Source organism: Alexandromys fortis, unplaced genomic scaffold, assembly GCF_014885135.2.
Source record: "Alexandromys fortis isolate MF-2015 unplaced genomic scaffold, M_Fortis_MF-2015_v1.1 scaffold_38, whole genome shotgun sequence".
Classification (NCBI taxonomy): domain Eukaryota; kingdom Metazoa; phylum Chordata; class Mammalia; order Rodentia; family Cricetidae; genus Alexandromys; species Alexandromys fortis.
The window spans coordinates 2,730,058-2,756,388 of record NW_026067916.1 but is presented as its reverse complement, the minus strand read 5'-3'; the positions used below and the strand labels follow the sequence as shown (position 1 = coordinate 2,756,388).

The window sequence follows — 26,331 nt, the reverse complement described above, 5'->3', positions numbered from 1 at the left end:
GTGCTATAAGGACTGCCCAAAGTAACAGTCACTCCTGGTACAACTACACTAGACCCTACATTATTGTGTCCTTAGACGAACATATACTTTGGAGTGCTGTCCGCCCAGGATGCCAAAACTGGTACCGGGATTTCACTTCCCAGCTCCTTACACTTAGCTTAATAAAATGCTTAGATTTCTTGAAGTTGTGTGGTAAGCCACCCCGTTATCTGACTTCAGATTATTTTCATAGTAAAAACTAGGAAAAGAAACCAGATTTCCTCGAGGATCTTTTATGTTCAGAATTTTCCTGAGATTTTGTTTGCTGTCATGTGTGAAGATCTTGTGATTATATAAGGAAGAACAGTAAACAGTCTTTTCCTTTATAAAAATCCACCAACCATTATATTTTACTTCATCATTTTTCAAAAGATGGAAATCATTTCTTTATGCCAGAAAAAAAAGGATTAGCAGGATCAGTGATGGCAGAGAACGGTGCCTAAACAAAGACAGTGCCACCATCTGCCTGGCATTCGCACAGTGAGACAAATAAACTGGCAATTAGCTGCCTTCCTACCGAAATCTGCCAGCTTCAGCTCCCCCGTGTCGCTGATGAGAAGGTTTTGTGGCTTCAGGTCTCTGTGCAGGATATACCGCTGGTGGATGTACGACAGCCCTCGCAGCAACTGAAATAAAAACAACTGGAACGACAGGGGGGAGAGGAGAGTTAGAACCCAAATTCAGATAAATGACACTTCATAATACAGTCTGACAAATACATCAGTGAGAATGGGCTACCACCTCTGGACTTCCTACCAATTATTAAGCAAAATGTGCAATGTTAGCATATCAATCATTTCATTATCAATTCATTAGGAAGTAAGTCAGAGAATTTCTAAAACACCATGGTGTCAATCAAGGTACTTCCTCAGCCACGGAGTCCTATCATCTATGAACTATGACAGAGAATATGGAAGATAAGGTGATTACAGTCTTACAGTATCAATCTCTCTAGACTAAAATGATGTCTAAGAGAGCAAGGTAATCTCTAACATTATAAAAGATATGAACTTTATATTACTATTTATTCTTATTTGATTCTATAGAAATGGCATGAGCAGGCATCCACGGGTTCACCACTAGCATGCTTTAAGGAATACAAAGATAAGATGACCTGAGACAATGAAAACAAGACAGTCATGTCCAACTACCAGCAAATGGTGATCAGGCTGCCTTTGTACAAATGGCTGTGGAGACTGGTTATTGCCTGAAGACACATGTGAACCTTCACTAACTGCAGGGCTGACCTTGCCTAGCAGAGACAATAGTTTGGGTGTGACAAATATTTACAAAATGACTAGAGGACTTCGCTTTGGCGCTTACATCAAGCGAATGCTTCTATTTTAGTAACTGAAGAATAATTCACTCGTTATCCCAAGGCCCCGCTTGTGGGGAAGTTAATTTCAAATAATTTGCTTGCCAAAGTCACTCTCATTGACCTAGTATTTAAGCAATCAATCTCCCAAAGCAAAAACAAATCAAGTGGATTTTACATTTATGCACCAACTATATCCTGCTCATAAATCCAACTAGTAACAAAAGGCTGTGCCAAGGAAATCCAACATGAGTTAAAAGAACGAAGCTGGAACCACTCTGAAATCGTCAAGTGGAAACGGTTAGCAGCTCCTGGAGGGCTGGGAGCTGGCATTTCTGGAATGCTCCCACTAACCAGGGCTACGAAATCCAAGCACACTTGTCTTCTGACATAACATGTCGCCATGACAGTACAATTAGTTCACCTCAAGCATCTTTCTAAGTGGTAAATATGCATGGGAAAGAGAAGGCCTTGGCTCACTGTTTCCAGAGTGCAAGTAGACAGATGTGAGTATCTATTCTGAGATAGAACAGATGAAAATTCTGGCTTAAAGACTCCAGAAAACAAACATCTTTCCAGAATTTGCCTCCCCTTAATTCCTCCTACGTAGAAGATGGAAAGGGTTGGACCCTAGCATCACCCTAACTTCTAACCCTCTTTATCCTGGCGCTTAACCAAGGCGCATGATTTCTATGACATCCCTAGTTCTTCCGTTCAGAAAGAAGATGAGTAGGTGGATTAAAATGCACTAAGAGACACACGGTTATAGAAGCATATACTACAATTAAGAAATAAATCTCTTGTTAAGAAAAATTTGGCATTGCCCAAGATGCGGGTTATTGTCTAGAAGCTACAGGACCGAGGATTTGGCTGTTTAACCACGCCAATGCTTTCAACCTGATAGGAACAGCAGAAAATAGGCACTACCATTATCCCCATCACAGTGATAAGTGTGAGACCCAGGGCACAAACCAGGATTGCCTGACTACAAAGCTGACACTCTTCCCTAACCTGTGCAGGAACTAGAGACAAGGACCACCGTGTGTTGGCATGCTGATATAAACGCTGCTTCCTCGGCCTGAGGGCATAGCGTTTGAACATCCAAGAACACGCCCTGGGAACCCAAAAGGAACTGAACTGGAGTTTCAGCCAGGTGCTCCGTCACTACGATTTCTTATGCCTGACTCTAAGGAATCTTGCCAGACCATAGTCAATGGCATGCAGCTTTTTGACTCTGTACCCATTCCCTGCTGCCTTCCCTGACTTCCTTCCTGTCCCCTTGCAGCCCCTCAGCTCTGGATAAAACGTCCCCACTCTATGTCTCCACTGTCGCTTCTGAGCACATCATCCAGAATTTACTCCAGCTCGCACGAGTGGTATCCCTTATACCTCATCATAAACCGCATACACAGTTGGCACGTCTGTATCACTAATGACACTACCAAATGGATTAGAGACATCTGGATAAAGACAGATAAAAAAGATCACAGATAGGAAGTCCTGGAATAGGATGCTCAAACAGCTAAGAGCAGAAGTGGGCAGATTAAGTAGGAGCAAATACCCTTAGTAACTAGAAAAATATAGACTCCTGCTAATCCAGAAGCTATGCAACTAGGATACCATGCTGAAGAAGATTAAAATCGGTATTAGAGAAGGATGAGATCACACGCTTAGCTTTAAATGCACAAAAGCTCTAAACTTTGGGGGCTAACACGACCCCCAAAGTACGTAAAATGAATACAAGGCAAATCTCTACACTGCCAGGTACCATCATGCAAAGAGAGACCGACAGTTACATAAACAGCTCCTTGTCCCAAAAGAGACCTTCACACCACAGTTCACACTCATTATCCTGAAGGTACAAGAAAGGAAAGATCTAGCAGCTGAACAGTAATAGACCTGACTCTGCCATTGTGTGAAGATTAGCCCGTGAGAAGAAAACAACTCAGGAAATCTATCACTCTGAAAACAGAACAGGGGATCAGGCTATGTATTCCCTGGTGTCAGAAACAGAACTAATAATGTGATAAACTGTTGCTTTTCTGAGGCGCAAACTTGAGGCCATGACCGTGAGTGTTACATAAATCCAGAACAAAGACAAGAAGATAGCGTAGGAAACTGTAAAATCTCCACAACAGTGTCACAACGGTACGGGAGTCAAGATGACAACAGCAAACTCCACCAAAGCTTGGGTGTGCTAGTGCACATCTGCAGTCCCTGCACACGGACTGGCGCAGAAGGATGGCAAGTTCCAGGCCAGCCCGCGCTATATACTGAGACGTTATCAAAGAAACAAATGAGAAGAAGGGAGGTAAGAGGAGAAGGGTTGCAGGGAGGGGAGGGAAGGGAAGGGAAAAAAAGGGGGAAGGTGAGCAGAGAAAGAGGGAAAAGAAGAAAGGGCAAGGGTGAACGTGTGTGTTTTACCAATAGCATCTGACAGTGGCTAACAGTCTATGCTCTGGGAAGCAGGGTGGGAAACAGTAAGAACTCCACCCCTTGGTGAGCTACATAGAACATCCTATGTGGTCCTCTTCAGTAAGACTGGAGAACTCGGTTGTGGGCGGTTTCTCCTTAGGCAAACCAGGAATGGACCTAACATTCTCTTCTGAGTTTACAGGACCGCCATTATCTCTTAGATGTTACATAAACCTTAACGCAATTAAGCTGCCACTTGACCTTCTACAAAACCACAGAGGATGTGAAGGGGAAAGGACCACCAGAGTGGCCCACAAGGGCCAAGAGGAAGGATCAGATTAGCTTGGTTATTAAAATGAGCAAATGCCAGAGGAACCCCGCAGCATGAAAAAGAAAGGATAAAGACTTACTGCTAAGATCGTTCCAAGTCTGTTACGTGTATTATTTTAATCCCTGTGATCTCAAAGTCTGTGTTTCGGATAAAGACCTGCCAACAGGGCAAGTCCGAAGCAAGCCTCCTCTGAGTTCTCACGATGCTTGTGAACTTGCATCGCATCACGCTGTCGCTAATGCAGTGAGCTGCACTTCTGATGCAGACAGACACCCAAGTAACTAATGTGCTATCATTATTAAAGGAATTCAACTTCATAAAAGATCCAATCAGCATAGAATAAACTAAAGGTTCTCAAGCTTCCCATTTTGTTCTATTCAAAAGTCTTTCTAGAAATAAATAATATGGCAGCAGGCAGTAGCTTGGACAAGACCGGTAGATCGTATTAGGCATCACATTCCTAGCTGATTCCCAGCTCTCTGCTGCAGTGTACAGGAGGCCTCCCCAAGACCACTCGGTCATGGAATATCCTACTTAATCCTTCTGCAAAGACTCTTCCACACCCACCCATACACTCTCTGAAGGTTTACGCCCCAGTATGAGTATGTTCAATTTCTGTAACTGAAATACCAGGAGACAGCCCTTCTACAATGAACCAATGAGTGGGGTTGCTCTGACAGGAGCAGACCTCTAGCCCCCAAACCTTGCCATCCGTTGCAGGCAACACTTCACAGTTTCAGTGCCATGGCATATACTTGCTAAAAACACCCACTTTTTGTTCTTTATCAGTGTAACACTTACTAACATATATAAACACTTTGCTTTATAGGTATAAGAAAAGGGAGATTAAAATTCAATAAATTTCAGTTACAAGTGCCCTTTAATACTTTATTCCTTTTTGAAACATGTCAAAAAGTTTTCAAAGTGAAAAAAGCAGGTATTTTAATCATAACTTTGAAAGTGAGTTGGTAAAGGTACACATTGTTGAACTTAATATGCTATAATTTATTCCTCAGACATATCAGAGATACAGCAACAAGGTTTTTAAGTAACCCCTGGAACCAAAGTCTAAAATGTAACTTCAGATGCACTGTGCCTTACTATCTAGGCTCATTGGGTTCTGTGAATGGTCAGCAATACAAGCATTCTTTAATATACAAGATTCTCCTTATACAGAATTAAGCACGGAGAACATTTTGCAGATTTCCAAGGCATGAAAACTTCCCTTTAAGGAGTTTAGGGATTATACAGGACTTTCAAAGCTACCAGTAAGAGCTATTGGCAACAGTGCACATCCCCAGGGCATGCCAGTAGTTTCCTACAAAGAAAGCGAACCTATGTTGCCGTCATCTGGAGGCTGTTAAACATTTCTCCTTCTTAGATTTCTCAATTCAAGAAGGACTGCTTGAATCTTGGATGGATACCTTTAACAGTCACTTGAACCACTAAATTATATCATTTCGCAACTCTATGAATAACAATGGAACAGGCACTAGGAAAAATGACTGTAGTATTAATCACTTACTGAGACCTTGTTATGGAGTGCATTGTTCTAGGTTTTGCTACATATCCACCTTTCTAGAAAAATAACTAGAAACACTGACAAAATATTCTAATGCTTGCATCAGATAATACTTCACTCGTAAAGCTAGCTCTTCAGTGGGAAGACTCTACAGAATGATTCATTATGACTCATTCCACTTAATTAAGCTTCAAAGACTCTAATATAAATATTGAGTCCTAATTTTCAATATAATATATTCAATCATGTCTAAATGGTTTTACTTTACAAAGTGTCATTGCAATTTGATGTGTCAGGTTTTCAGCAATGGCAAGAAGGGGATACAAGGATAACAAATAGGACGGAATTTTCTTAGAAACTAGCTTTTCAACAGGGAAGTTGCTAGCTGCTCTGTGACAGTCCTTGAAAGCCTTTGACGCAGTGTTCAGACAGTAAAATACACAGGGATCCATGGCCCTGAATCGGGCCCCATGGATGCATTTTCTGCAGTGCACTTAACATCCAGCTGGCAGGAAACGTGCATGGCAGAAGAAACTAACCACACTTCCCCCCTCTTGGATTTCTCTACTTTCCACTGCTTTGCTATTTTCCTATACCATCTTGAGAAAGACAGATAACGTGTTTCAGAATCCCTAGATAATATCAAAATTAGTCGACAGTTCTAAGATCCTGGTACACTAATAAATTTTGTTTTCTAACGATGGCAGCTTTCTGAACAGGAATATAGCTTTGTTTTTTTTTAAATGAGACTCTGAGGTATAGGGCCAGCTACTGTGGGAAGAACGGTTTTCACTTGATTTGAAAGTTGGGCTCATCAGATCAACTGTCTTCCATCACGGTCTACTGGGGGACACCAAGCAAGATAATTCTCTTGCATGGAAATGCCCAGAGTGACCAGGTTGAAGCTGCGAGATCTAGAACTAGGAGACTCCCAGGGGATCAAATTTGATGGCAAAATAGATCTGTTTTCTGTATGGTTCTGTGAAAGCAGACCTGACAGAATAAATAGGCTTCCAGTAGCTACGAGGCTATATCTGATAAAGATGTGCAGAGAACCATGGGTCTTAATTAGGGTTTCTATTGCTGTAACTGAATACAATGACCAAAGGCAACTTGGGGAGGTCAGGATTTATTTCAGTTGACAGTAGCATACCACAATTCATCATGAAGGGAAATCCGAGCAAAAACTCCAAATAGAAACATGGAGAAACGCGCACATATGGCCTGCTCAGCCTGCTTTCTCACACAGCCCAGGAGCACACCACCCACACTGCCTAGGGAGCACACCACCCACAGTAGGCTGGACCCTCCACTATCAATCTTTAATCAAGGAGTTGGGCAGGCTTGCCTATAGGCCAACTTTAGGAAGAAATTTTCTCAGATGAGAAATGTTCCCAAAATATTGCAGCTCCTTTCACGTTGACATGAAACTGACCAAACCACAAGGATTCGTTAATGAATTGCTAACCATCCCACACTTAGAAACTTAGTGGAAATCCTTATCCACACAATGAAAAGAAACAAGCACTTACATTTCAATGATTTTTATGTCTATAACATCTTAGAGACTAAATCAGCATGAAATATCTTGATATGAATCAAGAAGGGTAATATAAACTTAAGAAAGAGATAAAGATATAGCCTGGAAGACTAACAAATAATGAATCAAGCCTGAAAGTCTTGGAGAATATTCATCAAAGGAAGCTGCATGGCAGAGAAAAATAATTCCAAGTGATATGTAATAATTAAAGACTTGTGAGTTTTGGGTATATATAACCAATGAATTTCTTTCAACAACCTCCCAGAGACATGTGAAATAATAGCCATTACATAATGATGAGATAATACCTAAGGGCTTTCCTGGCTTGTCACACAAAAGGCATGCTTAACCAAGACAATCAAAACAGTGCTGAATACTGAATCCGGTGTACAACTCCACTGGACCTGCTGGTTTCCCTGATGGGCATCTTGTCCTTTTTGATGAACAAAACACTAGTGTACTGTGCTCCGTCCATCACGGAATGGAGAGAGGTGGGAACATAAAACACTAGTGTACTGTGCTCCGTACATCACTGTGCTCCGTCCATCACGGAATGGAGAGAGGTGGTAACATAAAACACTAATGTACTGTGCTATGTCCATCGCAGAATGGAGAGAGGCAGACAGGATAATCTGGTAAATGTCTGAATCCCAGGATGGCATCTCCCCTATTCCCAATGGGAACTTCCACTTGGGCTGTCTTATAACTACATATAGCATGCCTGATTCTGAGACTGCATCCTACCATGCTTTAAGTTTGAGTTTTAGATCAACTGAAGAATGTACTATTTAATTAGCTGCCCTTGATTTCTCTATCAGACCCAAGTGGTTAACAAGTACATCAACAAATGATTCCATTGAATGTTGGCCTCACTGGTTAATCATAAAATATACTTCTTACTTGCCCCTTGCATGTCTAATACACTATGGATTGATATGTCCAATTTTATTATAACTTTATTTTCTATCAATCCTTTAATTTCTAAATAGGGAGTATAATTTTTTACAAAAATAGGACAAAAGTGTTCAGAAAATTCCTGGGTAAGCACTAATAATGTATATAGAATTTTTTTTAAATATATTTTTTGAAAAACATCATATTTCCCAACATATAGAATTAGGAAAAGCTCTATAATACGCCTGGCAATGTATCAGAAGGTGTCATTACTAGGTCAATGAGAGCTCTAATGAAGACTGTGGAGAAAATCAGGTGCCATTTGGTTTCCTCTCTAGGCATCAGGGAGTCTCATTTAGGAATCAATCCTCGGTGCCATCTGTATAAGACAATCTTAATTTGGCATAACATTATTTTATCTGTTATACACCTGCTTGTTCTCTGAACTGCAGAAGAAAGACAGCCACTGTTCACCACAATAAACTTCCTATTTTAGCTGAAATAAAAACCAGGAGCTAGTTTTTATACCAAGAGGATTGCAGATACTTCAGGGAATAGGGCAGGGAGTTCAAAATTACTCTGGACATTTTCAGTTATTTTTTTTTTAAAGACGGGAAATATAACTTTGTAAAGAATCATCTAGAAAGGTCATTATATCACAGAAATGGAAATACATTACATGAAACACAGGAAGACTCAATCTCATCATGATAATAAGATACCCATCATCTATACGTATGTCTGCCAGCTAGAGACAGCATCAATCAATCTTTTCTTTTTTCCCATGAACCTTAATTTCCAGTCTCTCGGGCTTATCAATTTTTAAATACATGAAACCAGAATTAAAGGGGACATTTAAGCTATTTCAGTTGTTTAAAAAATTCAAGGGCCAATCTATAGCTCACTAATAGGTATAGGATCATAAACTGAGACGAGTCTTGTGTGCGACTCAATCATGACCAAACTCTAATATGCTGTAAGGTAGCTAGTGTTTAAAATGTGGAAAAATATGTAGTCTCCAAGAACGCTAAGAAGTTCCCACATGCCAATTTCTATGCTGTAGAAATGGGTTGCTATGTCTTTAATCATCATCAATATTTATAATAAGGCCCTGTCCTCAGGCTTTAACATCAGGTTTAAAATTGTCTTCTTGGCAACTAATTGCTGAAATTACTCATTTGTCAAAAATGTATATAATGCTTAGAAATGAACTGCTATTTAAGAGTTAACATTTGTTTCAGAATGCCATTTTAATAACAGATACATTCTGCAGGCAATTTAAGTAGCAGCACGGTTTGGGAAATGTAGTTAATACTGACTAATTTTCTTGAGCTTATTCCAGTACTTACTAGGAATGCTACGCAGAAACAATAAAACTTCCACAAATTTTTCACTTAAAATTAGTACCAAATGAACTTGAAATATTTCAGATGCTCCTGCAGAGTTGGAGGGCACAGGGCAGTCCAGATGCCCCTTCTTTTTCTCTGTTCCCCCACAACACATTATGCTGGTGGTACCTGAAATTCTGCCCAAATCAAAGAAAAATCCCCTCAATTCACAAGTGTATTGACTTATCAATTATATTATTGGCATGTATGTTTATGGGGGATGGCAAGTGTGACATTGTGTGTTTGAGAGCTTGCTCTCTCCTTACACCACGGTGGTCCTAGACATGGAACTCAGGTGCCTGGGCTTGGTAGCAAGTGCTTTTGCCCACGGAGCTATTTCCCTATCCTGACGTTGACATTTTATAACAAACAAATATGTAAGAAGTAAAAACAAAGAGAGTATGTAAATTTAAGATCAATGTCTAAAACGTTTCTACACATTGTCAAGCTGCAAACCGAGAAATCTGTATGCAAAAGAATTTGATCATTTCACTTCTCTTTTTTTAACCATAATACACACTGAGCACTATCTTCTGATCATTTGATGACATCTGACATGTTGAGCCAAACACTGAGCAGTAGATGAGTTAAAAAGACACAGCCTTCCGGCACATACTTTGATTTAAATATTTTACTGTTATTATTACATGCAAATTGTATGTGAATGTGAGAACATGTTCGTTATAGCAGGGGTGTGGAAGACAAAGTGTGCTGTCCTTCCATTCCAGGATCCTGGGATTCTAAGCAGGTCAACAAGCCTGCGCCCGACAAGTTCTTTGACTCACTGAACCATCTTAACAGTCCAGGGCATACTCTTTAAAGATAATAACATTTCACCTCATTTTCAAATCTTCTAAAAATGTAGAACGCTTTCAGTGTCTTGGTTTTAGTTCAAATGATTTCCTTTTAATCAGTCTCTAACACAGCATTATGAAGAGTTGTTAATTTAGTAAATATTATTATTATGATTTTCATTTTGTGTTCACAGACCTAAGTGACAATAAATATCACCGCATGAAAGAATATATTTATACATCGAACAGAAGTACCAATGGGACACCTGTCATCATGCCATTGTCAGACATCTCTGAGACTAATTCCATGTGCAGTGTAAATCCTAACTGTAACCCTGGAGGAGTGACTTGTCTCTCAGCAAACAGTGAGGAAAAGCCAACATATAAATAGGTGAGTGGTCTCCCAAGGAAATGCAGCTGTCCGCATCCACGTCAGATGCCAGAACACAGGGCATTCAAACTCACTGTGTTCAGTTTCTAATGTTTTGTAACTTCAGAGAAGAGAACACTATTATCTTCAATATAAAAATGGGAATAGCCGGGCGGTGGTGGCGCACGCCTTTAATCCCAGCACTCGGGAGACAGAGGCAGGCGGATCTCTGTGAGTTAGAGACCAGCCTGGTCTACAAGAGCTAGTTCCAGGACAGGAACCAAAACCACAGAGAAACCCTGTCTAGGAAACCCCCCCCCCAAAAAAAATTAAAAATGGGAATAAACCTATATGGCCAATTGTTAATCAAGTCATAATACAGCTACCAACAGTAATTTAATGTATTAATTTTGTACCACAAGGAAATAAACATGGAACAAGAACTAAGGTCCTTTAACAAATGCCTCAATCTCAGAAGCTGCAATGTTTATTTCTATGAAATGTGGGCTCCGAATGGATCCCATCTCTGTGGTGCTCGCACTATCCTGGGCACGACTACAGTTTACCCTCACTCTTCACCTGATGGTCGGGACGTAGTGCCAGGTTGCAAATAATTTTGCATCAGAAATTTCAAACTGTTACTCCACCAGCACCCACCATCTTCCTTTGCTGGTGTGGTTCTTTCTTCCTTCCTCTTTTTCTATTTGAAACGGATATTTTATTTTAGCACAATGTTGAAAATGTTGAAAACATTAATTATACAAATCAATAAACCTCTGCATTTTAGTCAGTTTTTTTCTCATCTTTTGCTTTTCATGAAAACATCCTTTAAACCAAGATTAAAAACTCAAGAAAAGTAGAATACAGTAAACATCTAAAGAAATAACATATATTCCTTTTTGCTAAAACTTGAGCAAATACTCTCAGCTTATATATCACAAACACTCTTTTAACTCAGCTACTGAAATTTTCATGTAAATTATTGTATAAACGATATGATGCAAAAGTGACCAGAAAGTACAGAAAACAATCTAAATGCTTTTATAGTAAAACTATTTAACATTGAAACACTATTAATTCCACCAACTAAAATAACAACTAATTCTTTTTAATTTGATGTCCTACATACATAAGATTTTTTAAAAAAAACTTTCAAATGATCATAGAAATGTTCGTCTTGAACTCAAAACTCCACATGAAGAATGTGAACCCTTGGTCCTCACATCCCTTTTCCTACCTTCACATTCTCTGGATGGAGTCCTCCGGGGTGCTTGTCCATGTACTGACATAAATCAGTGTGCTGGAAAAAAGTGGAAATGTATTAATATCCCTCTGGCTAGAGCACAATGGATCAATATTTTTCTACTTCAAAGTCACCATTACCTCCTAGACAAAAAAATAGAGGACAAGTGAATGGATTTTTTTAGTGCATGCAATTGCATGCTCCACCACTCCCCATTTTAACCACAACAGAACCACCTTCATCTTTAGGTTTATGTCAAACATGTATGCATTAAAACAAATATATGTTTATAGTCTGTTGCGTGTCGATTTCCTCATTGACTATATATCCTGACGCATAACAAAACTCTAATCACAAGTTTTTCACAAATGAATTTAAGTTCTTATTTACCCTGCACTTAGGTTAGTCACCGAGGAGAAGGAAAGAATGAAGTGGCTGTGGACGGGAGAGCCGAGCACCACCGCAGAAGGCAGAGCATCCTGTCACGGCACCCTGTAAGGACCACCGGTTCAGCACGGGGCAGAATGTCCCCCAGACAACCCAGAAAGCCCATTGGAGAAATCAGTTCTGAGAAAGCTGAGCCCATCCAAAGACAGATGACAGTGGGCAGAGGAGCAGGTCGATACGCGTTCTTACGTCTAGAACCATCTAAAACCATCTTCCATCTAGAACCACACAGGGGGTCAAGGATCAGGCAAACTCCATGCTGTTGGAACTATTTAATTTGGAAATTATGATCTATGAGATCCAGACAGCTGATGCACAGAGGACATAAACATACAGAGTCATACACACATATAAGATAAGCTCATTAAAACAAACTCAAAATACAATTACAGTGGGTCCGTGGGGCTTTTCCGGAATAACCATATGAAAGTTTTGTTTCAAGCATTTAAGACACTGAGGGATTCATCTTGATCTAAAACTGAAGGTTCTTATTATTTACTTTCTCATTCTTTCAAATGTAGCTAAGGTAATATCAACTTCAGAAAGGAACAAATTAAGTACTTAGGAACATTTGCTTTCTGAAGAACAAGTAAAACTGTACAGGAAAACCTTTAACCTATCAGGGTATGCATACAGTGTGTGTGCATGTGTGTGTGTGCGCGTGTGTGTGTGTGCATGTGTGTATGTGTGTGGTATAAGATCCACAGGATAAGAATGGTACCAAAGTGGCTTAATATTTAACACACGACAAGCAGAGTGACGCACAGATTTGTCCAGTCACAGTGACGGCGCCTGCTGTGGTTGGATGCAGAAAAGATGCGTCCAGTCACACTGACGGCGCCTGCTGTGGTTGGATGCAGAAAAGATGCGTCCAGTCACACTGACGGCGCCTGCTGTGGTTGGATGCAGAAAAGATGCGTCCAGTCACACTGCCAGTGCCTGCTGTGGTTGGATGCAGAAAAGATGCGTCCAGTCACACTGACGGCACCTGCTGTGGTTGGGACACACAGAAGATACGTCCAGTCACACTGACGGCGCCTGCTGTCGTTGGACACACAGAAGATGCGTCCAGTCACACTGACAGTGCCTGCTGTGGTTGGGACACACAGAAGATGCGTCCAGTCACACTGACGGCGCCTGCTGTGGTTGGACGCACAGAAGATGCATCCAGTCACAGTGATGGCGCCTGCTGTGGTTGGACGCACAGAAGATACGTCCAGTCACACCGACGGTGCCTGCTGTGGTTGGACGCACAGAAGATACGTCCAGTCACAGTGACGGCGCCTGCTGTGGTTGGACACACAGAAGATATGTCCAGTCACAGTGATGGCACCTGCTGTGGTTGGACGCACAGAAGATATGTCCAGTCACACCGATGGTGCCTGCTGTGGTTGGGACACACAGAAGATGCGTCCAGTCACACTGACAGTGCCTGCTGTGGTTGGGCACACAGAAGATGCATCCAGTCACAGTGATGGCACCTGCTGTGGTTGGACGCACAGAAGATACGTCCAGTCACACTGACAGTGCCTGCTGTGGTTGGGGCACAGAGAAGATGCGTCCAGTCACACTGACTGCGCCTGCTGTGGTTGGGACACACAGAAGATGCGTCCAGTCACACTGACGGCGCCTGCTATGGTTGGATGTGCTTTCAGAGTTCATTTTCACCAAAGGACTCGTGTGTTAGAAGTTTGCTTCAAAGGACATGGTGCTAGGCTGTTGAGGTTTCAGAGAGGTGGAGGCGAGGGGGAGGTCATCAAGCCATTGTGGCTGTGTCACTGGAAGGGATAAAAATAGCTCTTGAAGGGCCATGAGTAGATCTGCAAAAGAGATTTGGGGTTGGTTTTTTTTTTTTTTCATTTTGTTTGAGATAGGATCTCACCATGTAGCCTACACTGGATTTGAGTTAGAAATTCTCTGAAGTGATAGAATTACACATATGCCATCGTATCGGAATGATAGCAAGCTGTTATAGGAGACTGAATTCCTTGCAGCTTTCAGTCTTGTTCTGTGATCTTTCTTCTCAAATACACACCACTCTGGTCCCATCTGTCAGGATGCTATCCAGTCAGAAGAGTCCTAACCAGAGCAGCAGCACTGTGCTATTAGTACTTGCCGCCCGTGAAAGAATGAGATAAAAAACCTGTTTTCTGGGTAACACAATGAAGAGACTCAACCTTGGAAAATCTGACTTCTTTTAAAGTAGAAGATTTGCCCAAGATATAGTCAACACGGAGAATCAGAAAGGGAGACCTCCGTGTGATGCCATTCTGTGATGTTCCGACTTCACTAAGACATGGCCAACGTGAGGCAAGCTTGGACTATACAGCAAGACCGTCTCTGAACATGAAGGAGAAAGATGATGTGTCAAAGATGCACAATTTTAAAATACAGTATGGCTGTAGCACAACCGACAAACTACTACAAACATCATTGATTCATATATTTCACATCTGGATAACAATTAACTTTTTTTTCCCCTAAAACCAGTAAATTACTACATTCCATTGTGTAAGAAAAGAGAACTAGCCGGGTGGTGGTGCACTCCTTTAATCTCAGCACAGGCAGATCTCTGTGAGTTCAAGACCAGCCTGGTCTACAAGAGCAGGACAGGCTTAAAACCTTCAGGGAAACCCTGTGTGTATGTGGAGGGGGGGGGGGGCTGAGAGAAATGAGAACTAAAGAGCTATACCCTGCCCTACTGCCAAAAAAAATAAAAGTAAATTCAGGTGACTTTGGTGCAGATCCTGCAGGCTTTAAAGTAAGATAAGCAAATTACTACAAGACACAGAAATTTCCTGCTTCCCAACCAGTCTCTAAAAAGTGGGGTCGATCCAGACAGAGGCAAGGGAGGGGAACTAAACCTGACAGTCACAGACACACTGCAATCCCACAAATTATCATACCAGGTAGCCGGACTCAGTTCTGAGCTGACAGACCAACCAAGCAAGCTCAAACAGGAAAAACACTAGGAATGAAGGAAGAGCTAAGTATCTGCTAATATGATCCAAGATCAACAAGGAAAGGGGTGGGGCGTTGGTGGTGCTAGAAAACTGTTAGGACATTACATACAGGACACATGGTGATTCTGCATTAAAAATATAACAAAGGGTTTGCTCTAATATTGTTTAAGTGTTGTAGAATTTTTATGACTTCTCAATTGTTTTCATCTGCTCAAAAATAAAGTATTTGTGAATGTTGTTTAAAATGAAAAAAAAAAGGACGGGAGAAATAAAACATAGTAAAAATGAAGCAGAAAGTCCTGATTCTCAGGGAATGCAGATGACCTGTTTATGTCTGCCCTGTAACCAGCATCATGAACTGCAGGAGAGGTTTTTCCAGATACGAGTTCTTAGGAAATGAGATCGTTTTAAGCCAAACCTTTAAACTTACTTTATACTTAAAACAATATATCTTTGGTATGTTGACAATGCCTTTAAATGATTAAGTCCATATTTCCTTACACATAGGACACAGAAACCCGGTCTGTGGGCTTGTGTGCATGGATATCACCCCCCCCACACACACACACACAGAGCTGTGGGAGCATGTGTGCATGGACATCACCCCACACACACACACGCACACACAGAGCTGTGGGAGCCATGTCACTTTGTGTAGGCCGCACAGCCTCTCACGGTCACACCCCTTCCTCTGTGTGATGACGTGATCAGCACACCTGCCTCAGACTTCTGTCTGTGAAAACAGTGAGCAAACACCCACACTGGTTCCAGAGTGCCAGTGCACAATAGATAATATTAGTGATGAGGATGGTCATGAAGTCCTGTCTTGTGTTTAAATTAGGGAGGGACATTTGGAAGGACTGAAACAAAACATGAGAATAAAAATCTAGAGAGAAGGAAAAAGCTACTCTCATGGGGTAGCCTTTCGCGGTTACGTGTGACGCTGGTCTGCACACACGTCCTCTTTCACACCGTCCTGCTCTCTGTGCTCAAGCACTCCAAGTAACCCAGCGTACACACCATGGGTCTTAGATTGTTCTGAGGGATCAGGATCAAGAGAGTGAAGGATCTTGAGTCCATGAGGAACAAGCAGGACTCACAGACCAGACTCTGCTGTCCAGTATAGTGTTCGTGTTTCACAGACAGTTCTACCGACACTAAGAGCTGTTTATTTCCCCCTTCCTATTTCCCAAGATTCCTTCCCATTACTGTAGGCTACACCTCCCCCCTTTTTCTAAACGGAGCATTCTGCCTAGGGCTGAATCAGATGTAGCAAAATTACAAATTTCATTAAATCTTCCTTTCACTTCTTTCGTCAGCTCTGGGTCACGTGGCCTTTATGTTTTGGACTGCTGTGGAAATCAGGGGCTAAATAGTGACATCCCCAGTTGCTTCTCAGTGCTTCCATCTTTCCCTTGAATCAGAACTCAGATCTGAGCAGGAGTTTCTATGGCCAGTGACAAACTGACACTCTCAGATCCTCCAGCCTGCTCTCTGGCAATGTCTTCCAAATTTAAGGAGCACTTGGGGCACAGCTCCCTGCTGCCTGCCCATCAAGAACTCAGCCCTCTACAGTCTCCGGAGCTGTCTGCACTGGGATCTCTTCTTCCCTCCTCTCGCTCTCCCTCTCCCCAGTCACGTTCGCCACATCACTGTGGCTCATCTTCACGACAATGTCATTCAGAAGCACTACAGATGCTTCTGTCTGACAGGTCTATATTTGATGCCTAGGAACTTCAAATCCATCTTCAAGGGAGTGGGTGTTTCCAAGTGTGATGAGATTGATAGACCACAAAGACAGAGGAAGTGAAGACTTTGACTCTAAAGATCTAGTCCCCACCTAGCTATCTTTTCTCCCTTACTGCTGACTGCTCCGGGAACATTTCTAGGGGAAGGAATCTGAGATAAGAGCTGAAATGAGAACCCAATGAAGACTAAATGTTCACAACAAAAGCATCTGTAAGATACGGAATCTGCTGGTCATCCTGATAGAATTTCTTTATGGCTAGATCAAACTAGAAGGCAGGAGAGAACTTGTGCTTTATAAAACGCAAGGTATGGAGAGACCACAGAAAATGAAAGGGCTTCACCCCATAAACTCTCTGGCAAAGTAGAGTCTTGGTCACTTTAAGCCACATTCAGACTTTCAAGTCACAATGACTGCCATCAATCATATGCTGGTCAGGCATGAGGCCTAGCTCACAAGACATGAATGAAAAACCACAGCATGGTAACATTAAAACATATCCACGTAAGAACAGCTCTTAAGAAAGAGAACCAGGAGAAAGAGAGAAAAGAGAAGAGGAGAGAAGAGGAGAGGAGAGGAGAGGAGAGGAGAGGAGAGGAGAGGAGAGGAGAGGAGAGGAGAGGAGAGGAGAGGAGAGGAGAGGAGAGGAGAGGAGAGGCGAGGCGAGGCGAGGCGAGGCGAGGCGAGGCGAGGCGAGGCGAGACGAGACGAGACGAGACGAGACGAGACGAGACGAGACGAGACGAGACGAGACGAGACGAGACGAGACGAGAAGAGAAGAGAAGAGAAGAGAAGAGAAGAGAAGAGAAGAGAAGAGAAGAGAAGAGGGTGAGTGAGAGAAGGGAAGGGGAACAACACAGGGGAAGACAGTCAAGGGCTAGACTACAGCACTCCACAGTCTGTTTTTTTTCCAGGTTTCATCACTTTGTCTTTTTTAATCTGGCCTGGCTCGGGGGCCAGAAAACAATGCACGTTCACAGAACACTGCTGAGAAGGCTAGAGGAACTCTGGCAGCCTCAGACACGAAGATTTGCCCGTTCTCCACTGGCAGAAATGATTCTCTTCAACTGTGAAGCTTGGCCCAGCATTCATTATGGATTTATGGATCCTTTTATTCTAGCTTACTCTTCATGAATTCAGGTTTCAGTGGTTGGCTCCAAATAATCAAAGTTCCTACTCAAAAGTCCTCAAGTGCTTCAGGGTAATTTTGCTTTTGAATGTCCTGGGCTTACAGAAGGGACTTCCCTCGCTAGACGAACAAAGCCCCTTCCCAAGTGAACATGTCTGTTTCTGTTCACTTGCCATCTCAAGTATTTGTCAGCAAATTCGGGTGCTCACTGGAAGCACTGCCAAAAGACGGGACTGGAAATAGCACAGTCCTAATTTTAAGCATCTAGGCTAAAAATAAAGATCCCGGAGAGGATAACCAACAGAACCCATCATTTTGAAATTACATTAAGAAAAGCTTCCATAGCATTTACACTGTTGATTTAACTTTCCACTTGACAGAGAGAGGAAAGTCAGCATACGCACACTTAGGAAAATTCTGTAACAGTGAGAAGAAAAACAATCTGTGTCGTAAGCCTACGAAAAAGGAGGAATTAAAGGGGTTAAAAACTGATTCAGAATTTCAGTGTTCTGAATACATGGATTAATTTTGTGTTTAATCACCAAAGCTCAGTTATAACTCTATTATGAAATTAATGACATATAACATGAACAAAAATTCACTGAAGCACATAGGAACAAATGGCTAAGATAGACAAACTGGGGCATCAAAATATAAGGCCCTCTTCTCCCTCACTAAGCTTGGAGTGTTTGAAAACCTTCTTATTCCACAACCAAGTTTGATTCTAGGCACCTTCTCTTCATCTAGGCAAGAGAACCATTATAGAGAACCTTTAAATGGTAATCTTGATTATATGAGATCGAGACACTGCAAATAAACACACTGTAATTTTCTAAAGGAAAAGAGCTATTATTCACTCTTCAGTGGTATCTCATGTGGTCCCAAATTTAAAGCAATCACAATAATTCTGAGTGTTCCAAAGCTGGTAATTGTAGTGACTGACTAAGGGCACCCTTAACACTGTGCCATGTCTAGGACATGAAACCCTATAACTTTTTCCAAACCGTGATGATTAATTATCATTGTCAGTTGATTAGAATAGAATCCCCAGTGAGATCCATACCCAGACACGGCTAGGAGGGTGTTTCCAGAGACCTATGCTGAAAGTAGGTGGCATCCCTTGGGATGATGTTCTAGCTAAATAAAAATGGCAAAAAAAAAAAAAAAAAAAAAGAGGAAGCCAGATGAACACTGCCATCTATCTCTCTGCATTTTGACAGGAGAGGCAATATGACCATCCAGCTCACAGCCCGCTATGTCTTCCTGCCATAGAGGAATTGTATCTCTACAACTGGGTTGCAAAATAAATCCTTCCCTCCCTTAAGTTACTTCCGAACAGATATTTGGTACCGGCAATAGGAAAAGAACAAGATAGATAACAATTTTTTGGCATGCCATCCAAAGGTCAGAGGGAAATTAAAACAGTACTTTCACAATGGCTATGAACTTTGGAAGACTATCTAACCTTTTAAATCTCTCTAACCTTAGTTCATGGCCCTCACACAACTCCCCGGGGAACTGTCACTGCGCCACAGGAGGGAAGAACTGATAGAACGGAACACTCATTTCTTCCACGGCAATCAGAAGCATTTCCTCAAGGCAAAAATCTCAACTTTAAACAGCCCAGAGAGCTGCAAGAATTAAAACACCGAATGACTGAGCAGTTAGGCTCAAACTGCTCTTACCTGCAGCCCGCAGGTTTAAATTGACTGAAAGTGTCTTTTTCCCTGTGAAGTTCAACAGCACTCTCTTATTTCAGTCCTAAATCACAGCTAATCGAAACATAATGCTGCGAGTTCCAAAACAGAAGAATCATTCATTAATGAAGAGAAATGAAAAGCAAGCTTAACCCACAGCATTGAAGACAAAATCAGAGGCACCCAGACGTCTAACGAAGGGAGCTTGCGCCCACTATGTATAAGAAAGGACTTTTATTTGGTAAACTGTGGTGCTAGGTCAACTTTAAGCAAGCAATCAACTGTTACTCAGGCTATAGCACTAATGCATTATAACTCCCCACCGTCCTTAACAAAACAATCATGTGTAAATGAGCACAGAGGTAGCGCCTCTTTCCTCTGAGGCTCTCATTATAACTGAAGTATTGTGCTTCTGGTGACATTACAAGAGACAACATGGCCTTCCAATCTATATATCCTGATATAAGCAAAGATATCGTTCTCAAATATGTCACTATTTCTGCACAAACTTATTTCAAATGTCACAAAGTCTATTTTCAGACTCTTATTTTTATCTGTTTTAAAACCACACAGGAAATGTTTGAAATTCTCTCAATAAACCACACACATACTCCCGAGGGAGAGTAAAAGTCATTAGGACAAAAGCAGATTATGCTACACAAAAATTCTTCAGTAATAACCAGTGTGGAACAGTTTACTTCTAATTGAATTACACATTTCTTTTTAATCATTTAACGTTTTCTCCTCCTTTGTGGTAATAATAAGCCTATGTGTGACTGTCCATAATTCTGCCTAACTGCTTTCAGCTGTCATTTCTCAGTCCAAGATGCACGAGCAGCCTGGGGCTGGTGTGCGAACAGGAGAATTTCCAACCACATTCCCAGCACGCAAAACCAGCAACCTTAAATGTCCCTTCCATTAAAACAAAATACTTACTATTTGACTTCTGGGAATAACATCATACGGAGATGTATTAGACATTTTTCTCTCACAAAAGGAATGCAGACGTGCACGCTCCAATAGTCTGTGTCTTCAGCAGCTCCAATATTGCTAAAGCTAATTCGTCAACTCAAATGCATTTGTATCTACAGGAGAGTTCGGGAACTTTCAAAGGGAAACCATCTTCTTCTTTGAAATTAAGCACATTCAATGTACAGCTTGGAGACGACTCAGGAAATCTGGGGAAACTGTACGAAACTGTACTGAATGTGCTCTCCTAAGCCAAGGGACGAAAAGGCTGTCCAGTGTGTGGATCAGGGGTGATACAGCACATCACTTACCAGCCTGAGCCACCTCAGAAGAGGGAATGGGACCAGCCTCAATAATCCCTTTCTAAAAATGGTCATGGTACTTTGAGACAAGGTTCAGTTTGTAAAAATAAATAAATAAAACACAAGATAATAGAATATACTAAACATTGAATCACTATAAGAATTTAAGAAACAAAAAGAAGTTAAAATTATTTAGTCTTTTCTTTTTCTCATAGTGTATCCTAAAACTAATTATTTTTAAAATTAAAGATTATATACACGTGAAGCTCACTGAGGAATAGTTGATTCTCTATGCTATGCATCTCTTCCCAGACCAGCTGGGAAGTTCACGGGAGCTGTCAAAGTTCACACAGAAGAGGAGGGAGAGAGTTCAGTGGATAAAATGCTGGCCAGGTAGGCATGTTGACTTGAGTTCAAATCACCAGCACCCATATAAAAAAAAAGTCAGGTAACCTTGGAAGCCTATCTCCAATACCAAATGGATAGCGGTCTCGGGTCCTGGAGCAGGCCGGCTGTTGGGGCTAGCTACACTGGCTACCTCTGCGTTTGGTGAGAGATACTGACTCCGGAAAGAAAGCAGAGAACCACTGAGGGAGACACGGCTGGCCTCCAAATGCATATTCACGTATGTTACACATGTGTCCCCACACAGATGCGCTCATACATGGAAACACATGTACACACACATACACGTGCAAAACAAACGGATCTGGAGTAGTACTCAAGACTATCTTAATTCTGAACACACTCTCTGGATCTACCCTCTTAGTAATACGAAAGACCATAAAATTATGGAGTGAAAGCAACAATAAGCAAGCAGAATTTGAAACAGAGAGAAAACAGGGGGCGGTAAGAAGAGACCAAGGCCAGAGAGAAGACAGTGGTAAACAATGTGGCTAGTCTGGAATTATTTTGGTTTGGATTTGTTGTTGTTGGGAGTTTGGGGGGACAAGCCATCATACAGTTGTCAGGCTGGCTTGGAACTCTCCATATAGTTCAGGTGTTCCACTTTGCCAAGTGCCAAAGTGACAGCACCTGGCTACCACGCCCAGCATGGATGAGCAGAAGAGGCTCTCCATTGGCTTGCTCTGAGGGAGGACAGCACTCACGCGGGAGCTTGTCATACAGAGGCACGTAGCTTAGAAAATGAACGGCACTGCAGAGAGCGTCAAGAGTGTATAATTTTTAATCTTAAAAATACTAATTTTAGGACACATTATGAGAAAAGAAAAGTATTAAACAATTACACTTTGCTGTTCTGGTTTTTGTTTTGTTTTGTTTTTGCTTTTTGGCAAGTCACCTGAAAGTCTGTATCAATCTTCCAGGGCATTATAAACAGGTAAAAGATCACGAAACTCCCAAAGATGAGTAAAACATCTTCACTACATAGGTATTTGCTAACAACGACGGGAGATACAAATGAAACCACAAGTTCTTCCTCTGCACAACCGAAGGGAAGCAAGCATAAGCTCACTCACACACTTCCTCTGCGTGTAACACTTCCGGGAAGCTCTCCCAAGACAGCAGAGAAGGGCACATTAGAAGCAATGTTATTAAAATTTTCCCAAATACTGTAGAGTTCTTTGTCTAGTTATGAAGCCCGATTATCTGGGGAAGAAAGCCTATGGGACACAAACTCCAAAATAGGATTAACTGAAACTCTCTTGAATGAGAGGTTTCTAGAAAAAAAAATGAAGTAAAAAAAATGTGTTTTCCGGACTGGAGTAACACACAATGCACAGTGACGCATGTTAGAGAAAGCTTTTCATGCAGTCGAGTCTGCAGATGTCTGTTATGGCCATGGTGGAGGGAGTAACTCACGCTGCCCTGTGGTGCACATGAACCATGTCAACATTTAGGAGGTGCAGGGAGTAACTCACACTGCCCCTGTGATGGATGTGAAGCATGTGTACTTTTAGGCAAAGATCTTGCACTTTTCCCATTACGTTTTTGTTCTTAGTTTTGCTTTTTGTTGCTTGAGGCAGAGTCTCACTGTATAGCCCAGGATAGCCTAAATATAGTGAAACAATGATTTCCTTCTTTTTTACTTAAAGTTTAGATCCTTGCAACACTGCCAACAATAAAACCCTTCCCAGGCACGTGACATACTTAGCAGGAATACTTGGTGTTTTAAATATGAACCTGGAGGTGGCTAGAAGCACTGACCAATGCTATTGCACGCCATAATATGACTTAACTTCTGATGCCAACATCTAGTCAGTGAGTTGGAGCTCACGACACCACTTCCTTTTCTCGATGGGTGCAATTTGTCAAAAAAAAAAAAGTTTGTTGAAAAAAATTTCATGGAAAAGAATAAAACTTCACTGCTGAGTTACAGAAGAATTCACATTGTCCTTTCCTGATTCCAGGGTGCACACATTTGAAATTTTGCCTCTGCCAATTTTTATAACACAGCACCAGTGTCCAAACTTGAATCAGTTATACCAAAAATAATCTCAGACAGGCACTCTGGAGAGTTTTGAGTAAACGGGCTCTAACGAATTAGTGGGCTTGGTGCACAATCACCGGACTCCTCAACTGGAACTGGCTATAATTTCTACCAAGGAGATGAACAGAAGACATGTTTGGCAAAGAAAGTGATCGCACACACAGTGAACACTTGGTACCACCCAGGATATAAAAGCCCGTGATAATAAAGCCGAGTTGTGGCCCCCAGTGAGAAAATGAGGTTACCGGAAGTTAAAACGGCAGAAACAAGTGAGTATTAAAATGTCTGAGGATGATCATTGCTCAGATTGATTTTATTAGGAATTTCACAATTATGCAAAATCTGAAACGTGGGATGCACAGGATGTGTTCATTTAAAATTAGGTATGTACACTACACAAACATTCTTACTGATCTGGAATCTATGTGTTTAAACAATCCAAAAGTACAGGTAACACACAATAAGAGTATGTATAAAAGGTACGTGCATAAACATTCACAGGTTACTTGCACATGAGAACGGATCACGTGTCTTCAGAGACAACACCTGGTAGCACTGTAACCTCTGGAGTGAGGGACAGACTGTGATGTGATGTGATATGCTAGTAAGGAGGATTGGCCAAGCTATACAAAAGCGAGAGGCTCTAACTCATTAGCTAAGCAAGGGGCGTGCCGTGTCCAAGTCAGATAGAAAATGCGTATACTCTTCCTGAAAAGAGTAATATAGTATTTGATAACAGACAAATCCTACTCAATATTTTGTTCACTAGTGATATGGTAAAACATTTATATTTGAATTATATTTTTTTAAAAAACTATGATAAAAATTCAGTAACTTTAAAAGAATGCCACATTATATTAAATTTTTTCTCAAAATTAACTTTTCTTCAAAATCTTGCTATATTTGGACTTTCCAGCACTGTGTCATATATTTGGATCCTTAAATGAGAACTCCAAATACTAATTTTATCTTAAAAGGTTATCACACCCTTTGAGAAGTGAAGGGTTAAAATCTATTTGTAAATTAGCATTTCTACTTCTTCAGCATGAAGAGGTTCTTCGGAAAGGAGAATACTAAGTCCATTATATAGTTTGGAATAAAGTATATTAATAACAAAATAATATATTAGGAAAAATGGAACCAAAATAAAAGAGCAAGAATGGACCTGGATGAAGGAAGCCAACTATACTGGTGGCCAAGGCATCGGGGTGCACCAACAGAGTCAGGGCTTTAATCCCTCGTGACCCCTCACGATCCCCAGTCTCCAAAGGGGAACAGTGTGACCATCAAAGTGGGTGATCAGCAGCTGGGACAATCTTGGAGGTGGTAACAGCTCCAAGAATTATTTCCAGCAGCTAGATCAAGTGCTTACTTAAAAGAGGTATGGTTACCTTTTCTCTGTGTCTGTCATACTCTGAAGTAGCTTAGTGAAAAGGTACTGTATTCTGAAACACATATGCATACACACACACACACACGCACACACATTCACACTGCCGTTCTCTGCTGTGTTGAAATGAAACTGGACATTACCTGCTGGAAATGTTAGGATTCAGCACGTAAAATGAGAATCTTGTTGCAGCCCCCGGGATGAAAAGCTGCCCGTTTACCTGTTACAGATGCTATTATCGAAAACAAGAAAGATCAAGTGGCCTTTGACCCCTTTACAATCTGCCTGTCAACCCACAGTACTGTTCAGTGGGCTGAGCTCTGATTTGTTTTTATAAATGAAGACTGTTGGTCTTTCGTTTCCTTCTAATAAATACTCCATGAATAATTACTTTCTCCTCCATCGCTCACTCCTCCTGCCATCTGACTTTGTGTTACTGGCAGATTTAGATGGCTTCCTTCAACACAGTCTCAAATAGTTGCCGTGACTCCTTAGCTTTTTGGTTCCTGAATTACGAAATGGAGAGGAAGAACGGGCATCTGTTGAGGACTGAAAACTGGAGGGGGCGTCAGCTGGAAGAGAGTAAATGACTCGGTGAACCTGGATCTAACTCCGAAATACTGAAGCCAGAAAGAGGTTGTTAGGTATAAAAATGATGGAAAACCAAAAGGCTATATATTTTGAATAATTGTTTTAAATTCAGACCACCAGCTGCTTCTGTACGGCATGAACGCATATTGCTGTGTACACTGCCACCACACAGCCATTAAGACAAGTCATAACAAACACCAATTAGCAAAGATAAATATGTCTACTGATATGAAAAATCCTAATAAAGATACACTTTGGATTTTGTTTATGCCTCTAAATTTTTAAGGATTTGATGGTAATGTAATCACCGTTAATCTGAGTATCTTCATTCCTGTGACCTTTGTCACATCTGATAAACTATTAATAATTGATGAACAGGAAAATGGTACACGCTTCACAGCATTAATATGAACAAAACTAACCAATTACGCAGTGATTTATATAATCACAAGCTTTTATAAGATTGCAAGATAAAGATGACAAACAGGACATGTATCTACTTTATACTCTGCCAAATTCACACATCACCACATTTTAGATGCTCCAAAACAAACAGCAGCTAGAAGAGCAGAGCAAAATACAGAGGAACAAGCATCACTGTCAGTGAGGAAAGTCTAGAAGCAATAGTTTACACACAGAAGTATCAGCGGGTAGTGACACCGAGACACAGAAAGTCTACACATGGAGGTGGCTAGAAGTCCTCGGCAGCTCCTTAATCCTGAGATCCCCTTCCCACCTCCTTTAACACAGAAGCCCTTCTTAAACACAGACAGGGTATGGAGACTGAGAAGTCAAA

General features: G+C 41.4%; 1 protein-coding gene across 11 annotated transcripts in view; it reads right to left on the bottom strand.

Moving 5' to 3' along the window:
- The window catches only part of Cdk14 (cyclin dependent kinase 14), a 575,534-nt gene that overhangs the window by 299,496 nt on the left and 249,707 nt on the right, over positions 1–26,331 (bottom strand). For all 11 annotated transcript variants that reach the window (XR_007591247.1, XM_050139706.1, XM_050139705.1 and 8 more), the window contains 2 exons: positions 11,846–11,908; positions 557–680 (listed from right to left, as the gene is read on the bottom strand). Coding sequence is in view for 10 of the 11 variants with exons in the window: in XM_050139706.1 (XP_049995663.1) it covers positions 557–680; positions 11,846–11,908 (187 nt within the window). In the remaining variant the exon portion in view is untranslated. The remainder of the gene's footprint in view (positions 1–556; positions 681–11,845; positions 11,909–26,331) is intronic.